The 23,000-nt window shown below is 38.8% G+C and overlaps 1 protein-coding gene across 4 annotated transcripts; it reads right to left on the bottom strand.

Moving 5' to 3' along the window:
* Positions 1-337: 337 nt before the first annotated feature.
* Positions 338-21,164, bottom strand: LOC145137805 (bifunctional riboflavin biosynthesis protein RIBA 1, chloroplastic-like). 4 transcript variants are annotated; one of them, XM_079071939.1, is made up of 9 exons: positions 21,061-21,164; positions 20,367-20,673; positions 19,533-19,748; positions 18,949-19,271; positions 18,746-18,875; positions 18,353-18,649; positions 17,905-18,083; positions 440-584; positions 338-364 (listed from the first exon to the last, which is right to left on the bottom strand). In XM_079071939.1, the coding sequence occupies exons 1-9, from the start codon at positions 21,108-21,110 to the stop codon at positions 353-355; spliced, it is 1,659 nt and encodes a 552-aa protein (XP_078928065.1). In that variant the 5' UTR covers positions 21,111-21,164; the 3' UTR covers positions 338-352. The 4 variants fall into 4 exon arrangements, with proteins under 4 accessions (XP_078928065.1, XP_078928064.1, XP_078928067.1 ...); XM_079071938.1 differs by having other exon boundaries at positions 362-584; XM_079071941.1 differs by lacking the exons at positions 338-364; positions 440-584 and adding an exon at positions 6,423-6,518.
* Between the last annotated feature and the right edge of the window lie 1,836 nt (positions 21,165-23,000).

Here is a 23,000-nt window from a genome sequence, read left to right as displayed (position 1 = left end):
ACAAATCTGAGAAAATTTTGAAAAACCCTAAATGAAAAACCTTTTTTGCTCGACAGAAGAATAGCGATTGAATACACTATCTCCTGCTTTGATACCAATTGATAAGACCGATAGATTCAATATTCAATACGAAATGCTAAAAACGATTCAGTTTACAAGAATGATATGGAATGTGTAACACTCTAAATTTTTAAATAAATTTTTTCAATTTTAATTCTCAAAATATTACTCATAAATTCAAGTCATCACATAATATGTAAGTTATCATCAAGACAACATCAGAGTATCCCAAAATCCTCAAATCTATATAAGCCAACGGATGTGTACAATCGAGCCTTCGCCTTCCCGAAATCTACAGAAGTACCTGAAGCACATATCACACAACACTGTAAGCACGAAGCTTAGTGAGTTCCCCAAAATACCACACACAAATAATTACCCTTTCATTGCTATATTTCGATAAGGACCCTATGGTCATGTGTCTCAGTGAAGACCCTCCTATCTCACGGATCGGGTTGGACCCTCCAATCCAGTATCTTAGTGAAGACCCTTCTGTCTCACGGCTCGGGTTGGACCCTCTGGTCCTATCTCAATAATGCACATGATAATATACAGCATAAATCACAAGACAGAATGCATGATATCACATATCTCAGTATAAGCACATAAGATCAACATATACACAGAATAATATAACAGCATAAGTCACAAAGACAATATGTACTAAGACCCTCCAGTCAATAATGTAAATAAGACCGTCCGGTCAATAATGTACTAAGACCCTCCAGTCAATAATGTAAATAAGACCCTCCGGTCAATAACACGAATAAGACCCACCGATCAATAGTGTAAATATGACCCTCCAGTCAATAACATGAATAAGACCCTCCGGTCACACATAAATTACCACACAGGTAACTATAGTGAGAAGACTCAACTCGCAGAGTAAAGCAATGTATCCCACACTCGAGCTACTGGTCTAGACTCCGCCTACACATATCATAATCATCTCTACTTAACAATTATATAAAATGTTAAGCTAATTCCTCTACTAAATCTCAGAAAGGGTGAAAGACCATTTTACCCCTCCATGTTCTCCAAATTCTACAACTTGACCCAACCCTAAAGTCAACGGAAGTCAACACTCAAGTCAACAGTCCATGTTGACTCAACTCGTCGAGTCCCTCAGAACTCAGTAAGTCACGAAAACCCGAGTCAACTCGCCGAGTTGCTAGCCAACTTGTCGAGTCCATGAAGTGTCCAGAAGATCAGGGGAAAACCCTAACCACTCGTCGAGTTGTCCCATCAACTCGTCGAGTTCTCTCAGAATCCAAATACGGGAAAACCCGACACAACTCGACGAGTTGGATGCCCAACTCGCCGATTTCTTCAACCATTACACATTAAACTCATTCCATTCGATTCCAATGCTCCAAACTTCAGATCCAACCTCCGAGGATGAAGTTACCACGTAAAGTTGCTAACTTTACGATCATGCAAGGCCTCACAAGACTAAAACACCTAAAACTAAGCTCAATAAGGGGTTTAGGACATGAAGACGGGTTAAAGCTTCAGAAAGCTTGAGGCTTTATGTACATAGGGGCCAAGAGGAGTCCCGATCTGAAACTACATCCTCTGGACAAGCTTAACTCGAGAATGGTCCTCATTTTGCACCAAAAAGCCCATAAACTCACATAAGAAGAGATCTAAGAAATGGAAAGCCAAGGTAAAGACTTTTTACCTCCAACTGAATGCCAACACGATGTAGATGCTGGATCTACAAGCTTTCTCTCGTTCCAAACCTCTAATTCCTCAAGCCTCTTCAATAAATGCACCAAAACCCCACTTTTGGCCTCACACACACTCTTAGCTTCCTAAGGTTACTCTCTGGACGTGAAAGGTGGTAAGGGAGGCGGGGTAGAGGACTTAAGTTCCTTTAAATAGGGTGCATACCCTGAAAATTAGGGTTTTCACTAAACAGCCTCAACTCGTCGAGTCCAACCCTTCAACTCGACGAGTAGGCTTCATATCTTGTGCGTCCTCATCAACTCCTACATGACGAGTTGGGGCTAACCAACTCGTCGAGTAGGTCCTCCAACTTGCATAAATTTCTTAAGTTCCACCTTCATGAAATCGGGGTGTTACAGAATGAAATAAGTTGAATCTTCATTAACAAAGCACAAAGAACAGTTCGCAATTCAGAACTATTCTATGAGCACTGGATGGTTACCAGAAAATCGATAACAATGAAAGAATACCATGCGCTATATATAGACAAACTAAGCTAGAACTCCGAAAATGGATAGGCCCATTTCAGAATCGAAATATGTACACAAAATTCTGAACACAACCATTTGACACAACAAATACAAAGTCTTAACACTCATATGTGATGATTTCATTTTGCACTCAAGCTTTGAAGATAATTAATAAGATCATCATTGAAACATTCGATTTTCTACATTTTACTATGTCTTCTCTAATTAACTTAAATTTCATGTTTGTTTCTATTTTAGTTATGGGCTAATCATCCCATACTTCTGTTTTTTGAAGATGAACATAAGTGTTATGTGTTGATTTCGAAATTTAATGGATGTTTTATGTTGATTTTACTTGTGTTTGATAATCAAAATCCTAGCATGTTTTAGTTCTAGGCTTTGATTGCTTTGATATAAGTTTAGTGTAGTAGATGATCATTCTATTTGCATGAAATTTTTGTCCTAATGGTTTATGATCAGTAAATTCCTAGAGCTAGGGTTGAACAAAACTTAGAATTGGTAATTAAATCTAGTCACTTTAACTGTATTAGAGAGCATAATAGATCCATAATTTGCGTATGGTTGCTTGACTTGATCATAGGAAAGTAACTATTATATTTATCATTCGAAGTCCAATTCGTTCTTATATCAATTTGGTGTTAAACTTGTGCTTGATCATATCATGGTAATTCATAAATTGGCACTTCTAGGTATTTGATCAAAATATCTAGTATTTAAAGAATTGGTAATGAATATAATCCATCCACTAGAAATCAACCATAAGATAGGGGGAAATCAAAACTAAACGGAAGTACTCTCTAATCTTGAAGTAAAATCGTTTTCGTTGTTTGTTTAATGGTTAATTTGCTAGTAATTTAAATTAAGTTACTAAACTAGCAAAAATCACTAAACCCCCCCACTTTAAAGTTTGTTTTCTTAGGATAATTAAAAGTAGTTATTTGGTTAGTTAAATTATGTTATATGTGTTCAACACCCAACTTTCCTAAGTTATTCTATAATCAGACGAGGTACACTACCTATAGGTGCATAAATTAGTTAAGTTAGTTAGGTTTATAAATTTAAAACTAGAAGGTACTTTTGCACACATCACAAACGCTCTTTACGCGAAAAACAAAATAGCGTTTGTCGATGGAACCCTACCTATGCCAAATGAAGATGCAATCGAGCTTACCAACTGGAAAAGGTGTAATGCAATGGTACGAGGAGGGCTTGTTAGTTATACGGAGAAGCAGATAAAAGCTAGCGTGAAATATGCTATTACTGCTCGCGATATGTGGCTAGATCTTAAATAAAGGTTTGGGAAAGAGAATGTACCACGAGAATATGAGCTGCCACATACCGTCACCAGCATACAACAAAACAACTTGACTGTATCTTCCTACTACACAAAGTAAAGACGTGTGTGGGACAAAAAACCAGTCTATAAGTCAAACACCTACATGTTCGTGCACTAGATGTACATGTGGGATCAATAAATAGATCGCAAAGCTTCGTGATAAGGAACGATTGTATGATTTCTTCATGGGCCTCAATGAAGAATTCAATGCAGTGAAAACTCAAATACTTAGTATCATTCCCCTTCCTAACATGAATAAAGCGTACCACCTTCTCAACTAAGACGAGAAACAATAAAAAAATCGGTGTTGCGCGTAACATCAGTTCTAAATCTTCTGCTTTCCAAGAAATTGGAAAATTTCCTCCTCTTCAATCTAGTAAAACCGGTCGACAACCAAAAAACAAGCATGGAAATTGTAGCGAATCCATCAAATCTGAAGATAAATGGTTCACATATTGCCAAAAGACTGGGCATATGATCGATGACTGTTTTGAGTTGATAGGTTACCTGGAATGGTGGAATACAAAAAACGCTAATTTAAAAAACCAAACAGGAAGACAAAGGACACAAGCCAAAGCAGTTGTCGTCATAGAAGATGTTGTTCCTCAACTGATCACAAAAGAAGATTACGAAGATCTAGTCAAAATGTTAAGGTATGTCAAAGCCAACAAAGAACCACCTAAATCAAATATGAGTGGTAAGAGTAATCCCAAACTGTAAATGACTCGTAAGAGTAAAATTCAAAATTATTGGATTGTTGATTCAGGAGCCAGCGAACACATCACCACACACAAGGAATTATTAAAGACTGCCAAAACCAATACAAATAATTCTTCAATCACCATTCCCAATGGTGATTCTATGACAATTAAACATGTAGATATGTTCATCTTCCTAATGGTTTTGATCTTAAGGACATGTAAACCATCTTGCGAATGATCTAAGTTGTTCTCTAAATTTCTTGCCCAAAGCATGATATATGCAAGACTTATTTTTGAGGAACCTAATTGGGACTGTACTACTCGGATTCGTTCAAGGAAAGTAAGGTCGCAATGGAAGTTTTGAGCAAAGAGATGGTATGGCATAGGATATTGGGTCACGCTTCAGAGGGAGTTTTACGAAAGTTACAACAAGTAGATGTAGGTAATTGTAATCAATTTTGTGATTCTTGTCTTAGAGAAAAACAAGCCAAACTTCGTTTTCCTATTAGTTTCTCCAAGACAATTAAAAGTTTTTATTTCATACACGTAGATATTTGGGTTCCATAATGAAATGTTACTTTAAATGGTGAACATTATTTTCTATCTATGGTAGATGATTATAGTATAGGAGTTTGGGTTTATATAATTAAAACCAAGTATGAAGCTAGTTATTTTTTGACATCCTTTTGCAAAATGGCCCATACATACTTCAATAAAAAATTAATTAAATAAGAACTGATAATGGTTCAGAATTCAAATCAAGACTTTTGCTTGAATTTTATAAAGAACAAGGGATACTCTCAGAAAAATATTGTCCCTATACACCACAACAAAATGGTGTGGTTGAATGAAAACATAGGCACCTTTTGGAAATGGGTCGAGCCTTTCGTTTTCAAGCATCTCCACCTATTGAATTTTAGGGAGACCATGTATTGAACGTATCATATTATCAGCAGATTACCCACAAAGGTTCTCAAAAACAAAAGTCCTCATGAGATGTTACTTGCAAAGAATCCTGATTGTGACCATCTCAAGGTGTTTGGATGTCTAGCTTACGTTCATGACAACATAGGAAAGAAAGATAAGTTTAGTGAAAGAGGTAAGCCATTCGTTTTCTTGGGCTATCCGATGGGTAAAAAAGGATAAGAGTTTTTTATTTAAAGGAACAAAAAATCTATGTTAGTCGTAACGCTACATTCATTGAAGACATATTCCCATTTGGGAAAAGGTATGAAGGTCATAAAAACTTGGATGACACGAGTTCTGATCAAAATCTGAATGAAATACAAAAGGAGGTACATGATTGGGATGAACGATGGCTAAAACCGGAGCAACATATTGTCACTAAAACTCAAATCGAAACAGATGACACACTACCAAATTTTGATAATGGACTTGATCCAAATCAGGAACATCATTGCACTGATGGAAAAAACATAGATCAAGAATAAAATAATTCATCTTCATATAGGGATGGTAGAGATCAGATCAAAGAGACTCCACAGCAAGAAAATAGGCACAATACTAGAACCCAAAACTAAACCAAAGCATCTCAATGATTTTGTTACAAATCTGCCACCTTTTCTTAAACATTCCAACATCGTCCCTATGTCACATATAATATTTCAATTTGTTTCTTATAATAAATTTTCCAAATCTCATAAAGCTATTATTGCGGCCATCACATCGCATGATCAGCCTAAAAGTTTTTTAGAAGTTGTCACAAATCCAAATTGACGTGAAGTGATGTGTAAAGAATTCCAAGAACTTGAAGATAATGGAACTTGGATCATCACCTTGTTACTACCAGGAAAGAAGCTTATTGACTCAAAATGGGTATACAAAATAAAATATAAAATGGATGGTCAAGTTGAGCGCTACAAAGCTCATCTGGTAGCGAAAGGATACATGCAAATCGAAGGCGTGGATTTTCATGAAACATTTGCTCCAGTTGCAAAATTGGTGACAGTTCGATGTGCTTTAGTTGTGGCTTCTAAAATAAAATGGTTTGTAATAGCCGAAAAATTTACATAAAAAATTTTCATTTAATAATTAGAAATCTCATTCATATTTGTTTCTCCAAAGTTCCATTACATAAATATATTATTCAAGATCAGAGTTTCCAAAACAACTAATACGGAAATACTGGAGAGTGTACGTTGCGCCATCAAGCAGGGCCCTTACCCTTAGAACCAGAAGTACCTGAAACACCCAATAAAACTGTAAGCACACGCTTAGTGAGTTCCCCAAATTACACAAATCACATAATCATATAATGTCCTGCACATATATACATAAAACTTCCATGAACTCCCTCCATGGTCTTCAACCGGGATGCCATGGGCTACCCCCATCGTCTTATACCGAAGTGTCATGGGCTCCACCTCATGGTCTTACCAGGTGCCATGGGCTCCCCCCATGGTCTTCACGTAAATCAATACACACCAAATAATATACCATTACATAATCATTTATAAAGGTTCACATCAAGTAATGGGTCAGAATTGGTGCTTTCGACCCATGGATATAGTGAGGAGACTCACCTCAAAGATAGCCAAATCCTATGAATGTTGCGTCTGCTGCAAATCGGCTCCTAACACTGACCCAAACCCAAAACTAAACTCAGTAAATAACTATGGCCAGATTCAAACACTAGGCCCACAAATGGCCTAACTAACAAGGCCCACCAATGGTCCAAGCCCATTGGGCCCACTAAGGCCCAAAATACAATCCTAGGACCAACAAGGCAAGCCCAAAAAGAAAATCCCAAACAAGAAGTCCAACATTACAAGGGAAACCTTCAATCCAAACTAACACCAACACTCAAGAGTCCAAAAGATGGCCCAAGAAAAAGCCCACTGATGTACCGAACGTTGGGTGTTCCCTTGTGGAACGCTGGGTGTTCTTCACCAGCCAATAGATCGTGAACCTTAGCCGGAACGTTGGGCGTTCCTCGACCCAACGTTGCGCGTTCGCACGCTAACTCCCAAAAATGATTATTAAGCACTTAATGCTTAAAGACACACGACCAAAACATAGATCCAAGTCCTAAAGAACATCTAGAACCATAAAGTCATTGACTTGGTGACTTTGCATGCCCCAAAAGGTCCCAACTTCAAGATATAGCATTTAACTTCCATAAAAGGGTTAAATCTCATGCATGGGGCTTATACAACTCTAAAGATGCAAACTTTATGAATCTAGAACCTCAGAAACACCAAGAGGATAAAATCAAAGCTTCTGGAGTGATCACAAACTACTACACCTCAACCATGGGACCAAAAAGGGACTAAAATACATTAAGACTTAGATCTAATCTTCTAATGAGCAAGGTTAGAGCTTTATACCTCAAATAGGATGGAAATGGAGCAGAGAACCAAGATCTATAAGCTCCTAATTGAACTGCCACCTTAAACCAAGCTTCTCTTCCTTGAATGAGCTTCAAACACACTCAATGAGCTCACAACACTCTTGGAGGCTCTAGGGTTTCGAGATTAGGGTTTTGGGAGCTATGGAGGCTGGAAATGAGGCCAACACCTAGGACTTATGTTTCATTCAAGGACCAGAGCTTTCATCTGAATTCCCCTATGTTCGAGACCATTATTTCTTAGAGTCGTTGAAGGAAAAAAGCTGGATAGAGAGGCCGGGTAAATGGTCCAAGGGTCCTTGTCCAAAGGCGGCTAAGCCCTTTCCAGCAACGTGGAAGAGGAGAGCTTGCTCAGGGAATTCAAATGGGAGACTCTCGTTCGAATGACTGTCGGTATGATGATGTGCTTTAAATACATCTCAAACCCTTAAAATTAGGGTATGAGCTCCACGTGTAAACACCCTGCCTTCCCCAAGGGAACGCCCTGTGTTCGAGCACTGCCTCCAAAAGTCTAAACTTGGCAAAAATGGTCCCTCCTCCCCCTCAAACTTGCAAAACAAGGCCAAAAAGCACTAACCTAATATATAAGGGACCAAAAATGAATAATACTTGGATCGAGCGCTACATTTCTCCCCCAATAGAATTAGACTTCATCCTCGAAGTCTTTCGCAGCAAACAACTCAGAGTAATGCATCCGCATCTCAGTCTAAGGCTCCCACGTCCACCCTGAACCCTTCCGATGCTGCCACTGAACCTTGACCAACTCAACCACCTTGTTCCTCAAGGCTTTTGTCTTCTTATCCAAAATCGCAATCGGTCACTCCACATAATTTAGACGCTCATCCACCTGAATGCCATCTAGTGATAACACCACAGACTCATCAGCCACACACTTTCGCAGCTGCGAAACATGGAATGTATTGTGAATCTGACCAAGCTCATCAGGCAGATCCAGCTGATACGACACCTTGCCCACCCGAGCGATAATCCGGAAGGGACCAATATATCTGGGATCCAACTTGCTCCTCTTCATGAATCGGATAACACCTTTCCAAGGTGACACCTTCTGAAGCACCATGTTCCCGATCTAAAACTCCAAGTCCGATCTACGTCTATCCGCATAACTCTTCTTTATGCTCTGCGCTGTCTGAAGCCTGTCGCGAACCTGCTGAATCAACTCAGTCATCTTAAGTACCACCTCAGTACTCCCCATGACACGATGACCGACCTCGCCCCAACAAATCGGGGTATGACATTTCCTCCCGTAGAGCATCTCAAAAAAAGTTCGACCAATACTGGCGTGATAGCTGTTGTTATACGAAAACTCAACCAAAAGGAGATACGTATCCCAAATCCCACCGAAATCTAAGACACATGCACGAAGCATATCCTCCAATGTCTGGATAGTCCGCTCACTCAGTCCGTCATTCTGCGGGTGAAAGTTATGCTAAAGTGCAGAAGAGTACCCAACTCCTCATGGAATCGCTTCTAAAACCTAGAAGTGAAGCGGAGGACTCTATCAGAAACTACCGAAACCGGCACTCCATGCCGTGCCATAACCTCCCGGAGGTAAACATCGGCCAACTTCTCCGCAGAGATACTCTCCTGAATCAGTATGAAGTGTGCGCTCTTGGTCAACCGATCCACGATGAAGCATATCGAATCCACTCTGCGCACAGTCCTCGGTAACTTCGTGATGAAATCCATGGTGAACTCCTCCCATTTCCACATGGAAATGGCTAGCGGCTGAACCTTGTCGTGAGGTCTCTGATGCTCGGCTTTGACCTTCTTATAGGTCAGACACCGCTTAACAAACCACGCGACTTCCCTCTTCATACAAGGCCACCAATAGCTCAATCTCAGGTCTCGACACATTTTCGTGGCCCCCGGGTGGATATATAACTTGGACCGATGAGCCCCCTCTAAAATCTTTTGTTTCACTCCCCCAAATGTTGGAACCCAAACCCTGCCACACTGAGTCAATAATCCCCGGCTGTCTCGAACAAACAAAGGAATATGGCCCCTGATCCGCTTGGTCTTCCAATTTTCCTTCTTCAATCCCTCCACCTATGCCCCCTTGATCATATCCATCAGAGGTGAGATAACCGTCATCCTCAAGCAAATATCTCGGATTGGAGCACTTGTCACCTTGCGAATCAAAGCATCGGCCACTACATTCGCCTTCCCGGGATGATACAAAATCTTGCAGTCATAATTTTTTACCACATCTAACCATCTTCTCTGCCTCATATTCAAATTCTGCTGATCCATCAAATATTTCAAACTTTTGTGATCGGTGAAGATGGTGCATCAGACTCCGTATAAATAATGCCTCCAAATCTTGAGGGAAAATACCACCGCCGCCAATTCCAAATCATGAGTGGGGTAATTCACCTCATGATGCTTCAGCTGCCTCGAGGCATAAGCAATCACATGCCCCCCTCTACATCAGAACAGCTCCGAAACCCGAAATAGAAGCATCACAGTACACTACAAAATCATCCAATTCCTCGAGTAGCGCTAGAATTGGGGCCTCACATAATTTCTACCTCAAGGTCTCGAAAGCTGATTGCTGATCTGGACCCCACCAAAAGGTCACACTTTTCTTGGTTAAACGGGTCAAAGGTACGACAATCTTGAAGAAATCCTAGATAAATCTCCGATAGTACCCTGCCAAACCCAAGAAACTCCGGATCTCGGATGTGTTCTTCGGAACCTCCCAACGCATCACCGCCTCAATCTTGGTCGGGTCCATCAAGATACCCTCTTGGTTAATGATGTGCCCCAGAAACTACACCTCACGCAACCAAAACTCGCATTTGGAGAATTTGGCATATAGCCTCTCCCTCCTCAAGGTCTCCAACACCTCCCTCAAATGTTGCTCATGTTGTTCCTTGGTCTTAGAATAGACCAAGATATCATCAATAAAAATGATCACAGATCGGTCCAGCATCGGTCTACATACCCGGTTCATGAGATCCATGAACGTCGTCGGAGCATTGGTGCGCCCAAATTGCATCACCACAAACTCGTAATGACCAAAATGAGTTCTAAAAGCCGTCTTCAGTATATCCTCATCCCAGATCCTCATCTGATGATACCCTGACCAAAGATCAATCTTGGAAAACCAAGATGCACCCTGAAGCTGATCAAATAAATCATCGATCCTCGGAAGCGGATAACAGTTCTTCACCGTCAGCTTGTTCAGCTCCCGATAATCAATACACATCCTGTGTGACCCATCCTTCTTTTTCATAAACAGGATCGGTGCTCCCCACGGGGAACTGCTTGGACGAATGAATCCACGATCTAGCAACTCCTGAAGCTGCGTAGACAACTCCTGCATCTCAGGGGGAGCTAGACGATACAACGCCTTGGCTATAGGTGCCGCACCACTCACCAAATCAATACAAAACTCCACTTGCCTCTCGGGAGGCACCCCAGGCAACTCCTCTGGAAATGAATCCGAAAAATCTCGCACAATAGGTACCCTGCTCATCTATAATGTGGGCTCCATCCTCGTATCCGAGACATAAGCCAAGAACCCAGAACAACCCTGCTGAAGGAGTCTCCTATCCCTCGCAGCCGAAATGAGAGTTGGCCCACGTGAGGCTCTCTCCCCATGGATAGCCAGTTCGAACCCTCACCAGTTGACGCTCGTAATCTATCATGGCCCTATTAGGCCCCAACCAATCCATCTCGATGATCACCTTCGATCCCCTCAAAGGAATCAGAACCAGATCAATAAGATATCTCTCCCCGAACATATTCAGAACACTCCTCCGAAATACCCTCGCAGCGCTCACGGTACGATCATCCGCAATCTTCACCTCAAGTGGGGACTCCAAAGTCCCCGGAGCATCTCGAAACTTCTTGTTGAGCGCAAGAGATACAAATGATCGGGTAGCCCCCGAATCGAAAAGAATATAAGCCGACAAACCATTGACCAAAAAGGTGCCTATACAAGATCATAACCATATAAGCATAAACAATAAAATAAATAAAACATAGATAGATCACATACCGGTCACGACATATGGCGCTGCTCGGGCCTCCTCTGTAGTCAACTGAAAATGTGCGACTCTTCACCGCAGGAGCTTCCGCCTTGACCGGGTGGCCATCAGTAATCCTCATTGTCGCGGATGCAGGCACCACCACTCCTCCTCCTCCTCTAACCAACCTCGGACAATCGGCCTTTTTATGATCGGTCTGGTTACAGTGGAACCAAATCAAGCCCTTATTGGGGCAATCCATGCTCACGTGGCCTGGCCGACAACATGCATAACATGTCGAGCCTGCTGCTCGACAGGCTCCACTGTGCGGCTTACCACACTTGGCACATTGGCCACGGCCCTGCTGGGAGGATCAGAGGTCTTAGGCTTCTTAGTCCGACCCACTGCTGCCTGAACCTGCTCCGGCTTCCGCTTTGTCCGGAGCTCCAACTTAATTTCCCGTTCCCGGGCCTTCTCCACCATGTCATTTAGGGTCTTGCACCCCGAAGAGCTCACAAAATCACGGATATCATCCCTCATCATGGAATGATACCTCGTTTTCTTTATCTCCTCACCCGCAGCGTACTGTAGAACCAATAGTGCCCTCTCCCGAAACTTGGCGGTCATCTCCGCCACAGTCTCTATAGTCACAAACTCTCTCACCAAACGTTGTACCTCGATGGACGGTGCAAACTCCTTATCAAACCTCATCACAAACTCCTCCCAAGTAATCTCGGCCACACCCATTGATCCTACCTCACGGGTAACCTCCTCCCACCAGTCTCGTGCTCGGTCCCTCAACATAAAAGATGCGAACCCTACCTTTTCCGCCTAGGGCAAAAGCTCATGCGTTGGGCATTCTCCATGTCTGCCACCCAGCGTCGACTAGTGATGGGGTCCCTGACCCCAAAGAACTCAGGCGCACCATCCGCCTTAAACTCCCAGAATGAGGGAGCTCGGGCCCCAATCTGACCTGCAACAATCTCGGCTCAGAAGGGCCTGATCCGCTCCTCCATGATCTCCATGATGCCCTCCTTGACGGTACCAAAGATCACCGAGGTAGCGTTAAGGATGCCACGAGTAACCTCATCCGCGATAAGATCGCGCAGCCTCTTATTAATGGGCTCTGCACCTAAAACAAATCCTGAACCCGAACCTCGCGTGATCATCACCATCCTCAACTGAAAAAGATTACCACATGATAAAAATGATAAGGAATTCGAAGGGGATTCCTCCTCACCGGTATCCTTAGACTCACCTCAAAGATAGCCAAATCCTGCGAATGATGTCGATGCTGCGAATTGGCTCCTAACACTGAGCCAAACCCAAAACTAAACTCAATAAATAACTATGGCCAGATTCAAACACTAGGCCCACAAATGGCCTAACTAATCAGGCCTACCAACGGTCCAAGCCCATTAGGCCCACTAAGGCCCAAAATACAATCCTAGGCCCAATAGGGCAAGCCCAACAATACAAGCCCAAATAAGAAGTCCAACATTATAAGGGAAACCTTCAGTCCAAACTAAGCCCAACGCTCAAAAGTCCAAAAGATGGCCCAAGGAAAAGTCCCACTAACGGAGCGAATGTTAGGCGTTTGTCACCAGCCAACAGATCACGAACCCTAGATGGAACGTTGGGCGTTCCTCGACCCAACGTTGGGCGTTCGCAAGCTGACTCCCAAAAATGATTATTAAGCACTTAATGCTTAAAGACACACGACTAAAACATAGATCCAAGTCCTAAAGAACATCTAGAACCATAAAGTCACTGACTTGGTGTTTGCATGCCCCAAAAGGTCCCAACTTTAAGATATAACATTTAACTTCCATAAAAGGGTTAAATCTCATGCATAGGGCTTATACAACTCTAAAGATGCAAACTTTATGAATCTAGAACCTCAAAAACACCAAGAGGAGCAACTCAAAGCTTCTGGAGTGATCACAAACTACTAGACCTCAACTATGGGACCAAAAAGGGACTAAAATCCATTAAGACTTAGATCTAAGCTTCTAATGAGCAAGGTTAGAGCTTTATACCTCAAATAGGATGGAAATGGAGCAGAGAACCAAGATCTATAAGATCCTACTTGAACCACCACCTTGCACCAAGCTTCCCTTCCTTGAATGAGCTTTAAACACACACCAAAACACACACAATGAGCTCACAACACTCTTAGAGGCTCTAGGGTTTCAAGATTAGGGTTTTGGGAGCTATGGAGGCTAGAAATGAGGCCAACACCTAGAACTTAAGGTGTTTAAATACATCTCAAACCTTCAAAATTAGGGTTTGAGCTCCACGTGGAAATGCCCCGCGTTCGAGCACCGCCTCCAAAAGTCCAAACTTGGCAGAAATGGTCCCTCCTCCCTCTCAAACTTGTAAAACAAGGCCAAAAAGCAATAACCTAATATATAAGGGACCAAAAATGAATAATACATGGATCAAGCGCTACATGGTTAGTACATCAAATGCACGTGAACAATGCGTTCTTGCATGGTGACTTGGATGAAGAAGTTTACATGATGATTCCTCAAGGATTTTAAAGCATACGAAGGTCGTATTTGTAAACTAGTAAAGTCAATTTATGGTTTACGTCAAGCTTCTAGAAATTGGTACCAAAAGTTCACTAAAGCGCTAATTGGAATTGGTTTTCAACAATACAAGGTTGATCATTCTATGTTCGTCTTTCCGAAAGGATTCATACATCTTGTTGCTCTCATTTATGTTGACGATATTCTTTAATTGGAAAACGATGATAAGAAAATTGAAGAAGTGAAAGCTTACTTACAAACTCAATTTACTATTAAGGATTCGGGACCATTAAAATATATTTTTTTGGAATAGAAGTAGCTCGATCGTCGAAAGGTTTTGTTATCAGTCAACGAAAGTATACGCCTGACATACTAAAGGATTGTAGGATTTAAGGAAGGCGTCCTAATTCCTTTCCCATGGAGCAAAATTTTAAACTCCATAAAGATGATGATAGCTTAGAAGTTGATGCAGCTCAATACCTATGCTTGGTTGGAAGGTTACTTTATTTCATGATTACCCAGTGTGACATAACCTTTTCAGTAAATCAATTGAGTCAATTTTTGAGCAAATCAAGAAATACACATTTAGATGCAACTTTTAGAGTACATCGTTACCTAAAGATAACATCGGGTAAAGGCTTGTTTTTACCATTATCAGGTAGTCTTGATTTGTTGGCTTATTGTGATGCTAATTGGTTGAGTTGTCCTTCCATAAGAAAAGCTTCTACTGGTTACTTTGTTAGTTTAGGAGGATTTCCAATCTCATAGAGGACGAAGAAACAAAGTGTTGTTGCAAGATTGTTAGCCGAAGCATAGTATAGATCTATGGCCAATACTGTTAGTGAGGTAATTTGGTTAAGATGGCTTTTACAAGATTTTGGAGCCACACAGATGGGGGGCTACACCTTTGATGTGCGATAATGATGCAGCTAGACACATTGCAGTCAATCCAGTATATCATGAGCGAACCAAGTATGTTGAAATGGATTGTTACTTTGTTAGAGAGCGGGTAGTCAATGGAGAGATAAAGTCTTTTCCTATTCGTTCTGAATTCCAAATTGCATATACTTTTGCTAAAGCTTTAGGAGTAGACCGTTTTCGATTCTTATACAGCAAGTTGGGTGTTCGTGGCTTACACAATCAAATTTGAGTGCGAATGTTGAGATTTGATTTAAATCTCAATCGTTACCTTTATTTTTTTTCCTTGTTCAACAAGTATTAGGGTCATTATCCTTTTTTTATTTAGCATCCTTATCAGTTTAGGATATCTTCAAGTAGGGATGAGATTTAGAACCGGAAAACCAGACCGGAACCGGAATCGGACCGGAAGCGGAACCGTTAGAACCGAAATATATAGAACCGGTTTCGGTTCTGGGTTTAAAAATTGGCTTTATCCGGGTTCCGAGTAATCCGGGTTTGGGTCCATCGGGTTCGGGTAAACCGGGTCTAAAAACCGGAACCGGTGTTAGGAACCGGAACCACTTTTAGGGCCGGAACCGATTTTTGTGAAACGTTTAAAAGATGCATATCTCATTCGTTTCAACTCCGATTGACATGCGGTTTTTTCCAACGTGTAGTTTAGAGTTTGTACATGATTTTAGACTATAAATTTGTCATTTTTAGTTTTATATTCATTGACTTACAGTCCCCCAAAGTCGAGATATCAAAGCTGAAAGTTTTTAGTTTTTTAGTTTTTTTGTATTCTGTGAAAGTTTTAAAACATTCATATCTAATTCGTTTGAAGTCGGATTGACATGTGGTTTTTTCTAACTTGTAGTTTAGACTATAATTTTGTCATTTTGCTTTAATATTCATTGATTTACAGTCCCCCGAAGTCGGGATATCAAAACTGGAAATTTTCAACTTTTCAGCTATTTGTTTTTGTACTTTGTATTCTATGAAAATGTTAACACATACATAGCTCATTCGTTTAAAGTCGGATTGACATGTGTTTTTTTCCAGAGTGTAGTATAGAGTTTGTACATGATTTTAGACTATAATTTTGTCAATTTTGGTTTCATATTCAATGAGTTACAGTCTCCCAAAGTCGGTATATCAATATGAAAATTTTCAAAGTTCAACCCACTAAGTAGTAAGTAATTACCAAAAAATTTTGGTTTTTCCGATTTTAAACCCACTTTATCCGGTTCCAACCTACCAACTTTGATGTTTCTGGGTTTTCCGGTTCTAGTCCCACTTTACCCGGTACCGTACCCGGAACCGAACCGGAACCGGTTCCTATATAACGGTCCGATTTCCGGTTCTACAAAATCTCGTTAACCGGTTCCGGGTTTCCCGGGTCCGGGTCCGGGTCCATCCGGTCCGGATTTGGACCCACTTTCATCCCTATCTTCAAGTATATATATGGTTCCGGTGATTCGTTTTCAGTAATCAATATAGAAATATTCAATTACAAATTTATTGATAATGGAAGAGGAGGGAACATAAAAGTGCATTGCCGTGTAATTATAAAATCCTGTTTGTTTGTTATAAAACGATGAAATTGACCATTTCTTAGTGAATGTGATTATTTCTCCTTGTCTAATTTTTATTCAAAGGGGTGTCATGAAATATGCACTTTTTGAAAAACAAAATCAAAAATTCAATTAATTTTTTTTTCCAGAAACAACTATTAATATTTTGTATATTGATTTTATCATAATATGTCATGTTATTAATTATTTATTTTGTGAGCATTTTTTTAAATTATGTATAATTCTTTAAACTATTTTAAATACACGTAAATATATTTCAAATGGACTGAAATATGCTTACTTGCAAATTATTTAACGATGTAGGTTTACTAATTAAAATTTACTTTTGTAATATAATACTCCCTCCGTCCCATATTAATAGTCCATCTTTCCTTTTTGGTTTGTTCCAAAATAATTGTCTACTTCTAAAAATAAATATGTCTTTTACCATAATACCCCTCATTATTAGTTAAATTACCATAAAATTAAATGCAACTACCATAGAATTAAATGCAACATAAGGATAAGACTGTCATTTCATTTAATAAAGTTAATGGTAATTAATGTTTTCTTAAACTGTGTTTTTTGTCTGTAGACAATTATTTTGGGACGGAGGGAGTAGTTATTATTAATTTATCAATTATATTTTTGTGTAGTTTTCTTTATACAAATAACAAATACTACCTCCGTCCCAAATTAATTGTTCACATGTGATTTTTGAAGTATTTTTTCTTCAACTTTGACTTTAAATATATTTGTTTTTGATATATAATATTTGATTGAAAATATATGAATGAATTGTATTTTAAATGATTTTTCATTGTTATAAGTTTCATCAAGTCATATATAACACAAATAAAAATATTTTAGGTAAAAGTTAAAGAAAAAAGACTTCAAAAGTAAAAAATGCACGATTAATTTGGGACGGAGGGAGGAGCATCTTTGAACCAATCGTTTTATTTCTTCCACCCAACTGGACAATAAAACGTAATGAAGCTTTTACACGACTTTCGTTAAAATTGCAAGACTCGATGACAAACTGATATTTTATTTTTATTTTTTTAATTTTTTTTTTTTTTTTTTGCAATCATGACTTTTCTCATCTCCTGTAAGTGAAGTGTGTGAACGGATTTCATAAATACACCTCAAAATTGTTAATTAGTCGGGTACACTGAGTGCGTTTTATCGTTTTGATTGATGAGGTTAACCCCATTATTCACTGACCCGTAAATATGACCCATCTTGGTTCGCTTGGTCTCAAGATATCTCTTGTTGTGCTCTGTGACCAAAGTCAAAAGGGGAACTCTGCTTGTGACTTCCAAACCATAGCCTTTGAGCCCAATGCATTTAGCCGGATTGTTCGTCATTAGCTTCATCTTTCTAACACCAAGGTCTTTTAAAATCTGCATATGATTCAACACAAATCAAGATTACAGTCTAACGGGCTGCATTTGTTACATGGGAAATGGCCAGACAAAAGTGCATATGACACAGTAGTATATAATATCATACAATATAGTATTGTACACTAGTACAATATAATATTGTATGGTAGTACAAACAAGTATTGTACAATATAGTAGTATAGTACTGTATAGTACAATACATACTACACTAGTGAATGAGACTAGGCAAGCTTTTTATGTGGCTATTTCCAACATGGTGAGCCTACCTGTGCAGCAACGTCATATTCCCTTGAGTCAACAGGCAAGCCGAGGTCCTCATTGGCTTCCACAGTGTCACGCCCATCATCTTGAAGGTTATAAGCACGAAGTTTGTGGCCTAAACCGATGCCTCGACCCTCATGACCTCTGAGGTATACCACTACACCCCTCCCAGCCTCTTCGATTTGTTGCATTGAAAGTGCGAGTTGGTTCCCACAATCACATCTAGCAGATCCGTATATATCTCCTGTTAAGCATTCCGAGTGTACCCTCACAAGTATATCATTCCCATCCCCGATTTCACCCTGTTTCAACAGACACACAACTTCTCATCATTTTATTCCCAACTTTATATATTGTTTTGATTAATCGTGTGTGTAAAAGACATGAATTTTGCTCACCTTGACCATAGCGACATGTTCCATCCCATTTAAGATCGACTTATAACAGTAAGCAACAAACGACCCCCATGTAGTAGGTATCCGTGCAGCAGAAACTTGTTCTACTAAATGATCGGTTTTCCTCCTATACCTGCCAATTTAAATCAAATGTCAAGAGAACCACACTCATACATTCCCATATTGGTCAAAACGACATCACCCACCTAATAAGGTCAGCAATAGAAATGATTTTCATGTTCTCCTTTTCGACAAATTTCCTAAGTTTTGGTAATCTAGCCATCGAACCATCATCATCCACCACCTCACATATGACTGCCACAGGGTCGAACCCAGCTAGCATGGCTAGGTCAACCGAAGCTTCGGTGTGACCAGCTCTTTTCAAAACACCTCCTTCTCTGTATCTTAATGGAAATATATGACCTGGGCGATTAAAGTCCTCGGGCTTTGACTCTTTTGAAGCTAGAGCTTTTACTGTTGTTGCCCTATCATGAGCCGACACCCCTGTGGTTGTTCCATGTTTTGCATCCTATAATTTTTTATTAGAAAACTATCAAAACAACACAACCAACAAATATTTTCCTTTTTCAGATAAGGATAAATGCAAGAAATATCTAAATACTTCCATTTATGTGTGTATTAGAGCATACCACTTTCCCTTTTTTCTATGGCTTTTCCTTATTAAGGTATGATACTTTGAAAAATTTTATAATTAGGTATATTTTTCAAGTGTGTTGCTATAATTAGGTAGATTCTTTTGCAAGATGAATCATTTAATAAGATTACGTACCACTGAAACTGTGAATGCTGTGCGATTCTTGTCCTCATTATGTTTTACCATTAGAGGAAGTTGTAATCTTTGAAGATCTTCTCCTTTCATGGTTACACAAACAATCCCAGTTCCATGCTTAACAAAGAAAGCCATAGCCTCGGGTGTAACCGCTGATGCTGCCATTACTAGATCCCCCTCATTTTCTCTGTCCTCATCGTCTACAACCATCACCATCTGTGGTATAAACCAAAGGGTTAAATGCAACAAATAACAACATACTTTCAAAAAACCTTTTTATTACATCTCGTACTTTCATTTCTTACATTGTAATTTAGAAAATATACTCAGTTATAGCAATATCATTGAATACAAAGCAAGTTTCACTGCGATATAACCGAGTATATTTAACAATGTACGAATGTCCTAATGAGAAAAAATTGGAAGTAGAATGCTACATCGGATTTTTAAAGGTATACTTTACTAATAAGAAAAAGAAATGAAGGTGCAATGTTATAATAGATAGAAATTAACGTAAGATGTGATAATAAACAAAACAATTAAAGTATGTTGTTATTTCTTCCATTTTCAAAAAAGGCGAGGGTGTGAGAGTTTCAGTTCAATGCATGTGGATGTGGCTCTTTATAGACAACGAATTCTTATGTCATTTAGTGGGTCACTGTGTACCTGATTTACATATCACATTATGGTTTTTTGAGGAATGGCAGTTTAGGCTAGCTTAGAGATTATAAAAATAACCCTGTTGTAGAAAGAATAAGCAAATGCCGAACTACTCGTTTAGTTTTATCACATAGTAAAATCACGAGGGAAAAGAAAAGGGAAGTTTAAGACAACCTTTCCTTGGCGAATATCTTCAATGGCATCTGAAATGGATGAGAAGCCAGGTGTGGGGAGATCCAAGTCATATTCATCAGCACCAAGAGGGAAAGAATTCATGGTGGCAATGGAATCTGCTGTTAGTATTTCAATCCCAGATGACACACTTACAGCAGTTTTCCACAAATCTACAGGCAAGAATGAAGCTTTGGACCTACCACCAGATTTACTTATGGAGCACAACTTTGTACCAAGAAACGCCTCTGAAACATGCATGAGGTTTCGAGAGTGAAGACCATTGTTTGAGCTGAAGTTTGTGCTCATGCTACATTAAAAAAAAAAAAAAAAAAGTTATAATCAATTACTATACTTCCTACAAAAATCTATAGCCAATTAAGGAAGCTCTAATTCTAATTTTAAAACATGAACAAAAAAAAAATCAATATGTTGGATTTCATCCATGGAATCACAAATTTGCTTAGTAGCCAGCTAAAAAATAAACACGAAAACATCCCTTAGATTGGGAGCTCAAAGAAATCACAAAGTAAATAAGTAATGGCAAAAAATCCAAATCGTGAAGCCCAAAAGCATTATGAAAAAGGAGATCATTATGAACAAAAGAGACAATGGCCCTATTTTTCTGAATAGAAAAGCGCATTTATCAAACCAAACTGAAGAAAATAATTAACAAGATACATAGAAGAAACTTTACTTGGAACATAGTAGTGGTGAGGTAGACGAAGTCAAGCTAATGGAAGCCATTTATGTGAAACCGGGTCGTTGTATCTTAAATTTGGACTCGGAAAGGGATTTTGTTTGATTTGAGTTGAAAGATAACCAGATTACTGACATTTATATACATGGAAAATAGCCTTTTTTTTAAGAGTGTATTTTCATGCAACCAATAATCTGCCTGCTTCATGCCTTCGTCAGTATATAAGACAAAATTATATACATGGTCCACGTGATTTAAAAAATCACAACTTTATCCCAAGTTGCCAGTTCATTATGAGGTAACCCATTTCAACATGATAGGAAACAACGAGTAAAGACACAGTGAGACTGAATCGGAAAAAACAAGTAATAAGAGCATATGAACACAACAAAAGCTCCAATATGACAAAACTAAATAACAGAATCGGTCATCCAAAATGAAATCTGGTTCTTGAAAAAGTAGCTTTAGAGTATTATGGTGTGAAGAAGTTAAAGAAGACCCCTGAATGTAGGGGAGTTTTGCTAAATGGTGAAAAAGGTGCTGCTTCTTTTTAGACAGCTCGCATCCTTCCATGAAATATATTTTGAGATTTCAACAGAAATTACAATACCAGGATAACTTAAAAGAGTTGGCTAAAACAAACGAATAAGAATGGTGAATTTACCACCTGCAATGATTGAATAAATAAATATATGCGCAAGAATTTATCCTCGGCAAATTTCTCAAAAAAAAAAAAAAAAAAAACAGAGTAATTATTATGTTTTCACATTCGAAGTATGATCAGGCTTATACTATCAGATATGTTACAATCACATGTTAAAATCTCAAATTTTATTTCCAAGAAAGTCAAACATTACATGTAATTTGAAAGCCTGATCATTTTTTTTTTCTTAAATTAAGGTACTGGACATTCTTAGTTATGTTATTTTTTTCATTGGATGTACCAGCTAGTGAAGATGACAATGCTTTCAATGTCTTAAAATACAGTTTTTGGATCAAAAGTTTATGTAATAACAGCTGATAATTTACAAACATTCTGATAATTTGAATCTAATAACAACATTCATAAGAACATAAAATGGCAAGAATAGTGCTTCCGTAAAGTTGCATGGAAGATGGTCTGAATTTGAAGGAAGCAAGTTGAAGTGTGGAATTGGAGTGGGGCTTTTAATCATTTAGAAGATTTTAGAAGATTTGATTGATACGTCGGTTAATTAAATAAATATCCACGTGTTATATATATATATATATATATATATATATATATATATATATATATATATATATATATAGGTAGGTTCAAATGTTTATCACATCTATTGTGTGCTAGAATGCACCAATAATAATTTATTATTAATTATATGTATATTAAATGCTATCCATACTTATAATTCATTTTTATGGAAACTAATTAAATTCGTCATTAATGTCAACAATAATATTCTTTCAGAATGAATTCATATCCAAAAGAATTAGAGTGTATTCCAGCAGAATGAGAGTGTATTTTAGTAGAATACACTCTCGTTCTTCATATTCCATGCAACTTTATTGTATTTTAAGTGAGTGAGTCCTGAAACAAAATACTAACTCATATATAAAAACCTAGATGCGAATTTATTCTGAAAAAATGTTATTGCTGACATTAATTACGGATTTAATTAGTTTCCATAAAAAGAGAATTATAACTACGGATATCATTTAATATACATATAATTATGGAAATAATTTAATAATTCCTGGCTGTACTCTGAATTTAGCTGATAAACTCTTTAGCATTGACCTAATTCCTATCGAGCTAGGTAGTTTTGATGTAATAGTAGGAATGGATTGGTTATCCAAGAATAGAGCGGACATTGGTTGTTACGAGAAAGTCATTAGGATACCTCTCCCCAATGGAGAAACCCTTATCATACACGGTGAGAAGCCAGGAAGAAGTT

Source organism: Lactuca virosa, chromosome 9, assembly GCF_052849685.1.
Source record: "Lactuca virosa cultivar CGN04683 chromosome 9, Lactuca_virosa_CGN04683_v6, whole genome shotgun sequence".
NCBI lineage: Eukaryota > Viridiplantae > Streptophyta > Magnoliopsida > Asterales > Asteraceae > Lactuca > Lactuca virosa.
Note: the sequence above shows the minus strand (reverse complement) of the source record. Positions and strands in the feature narration are given on the sequence as shown.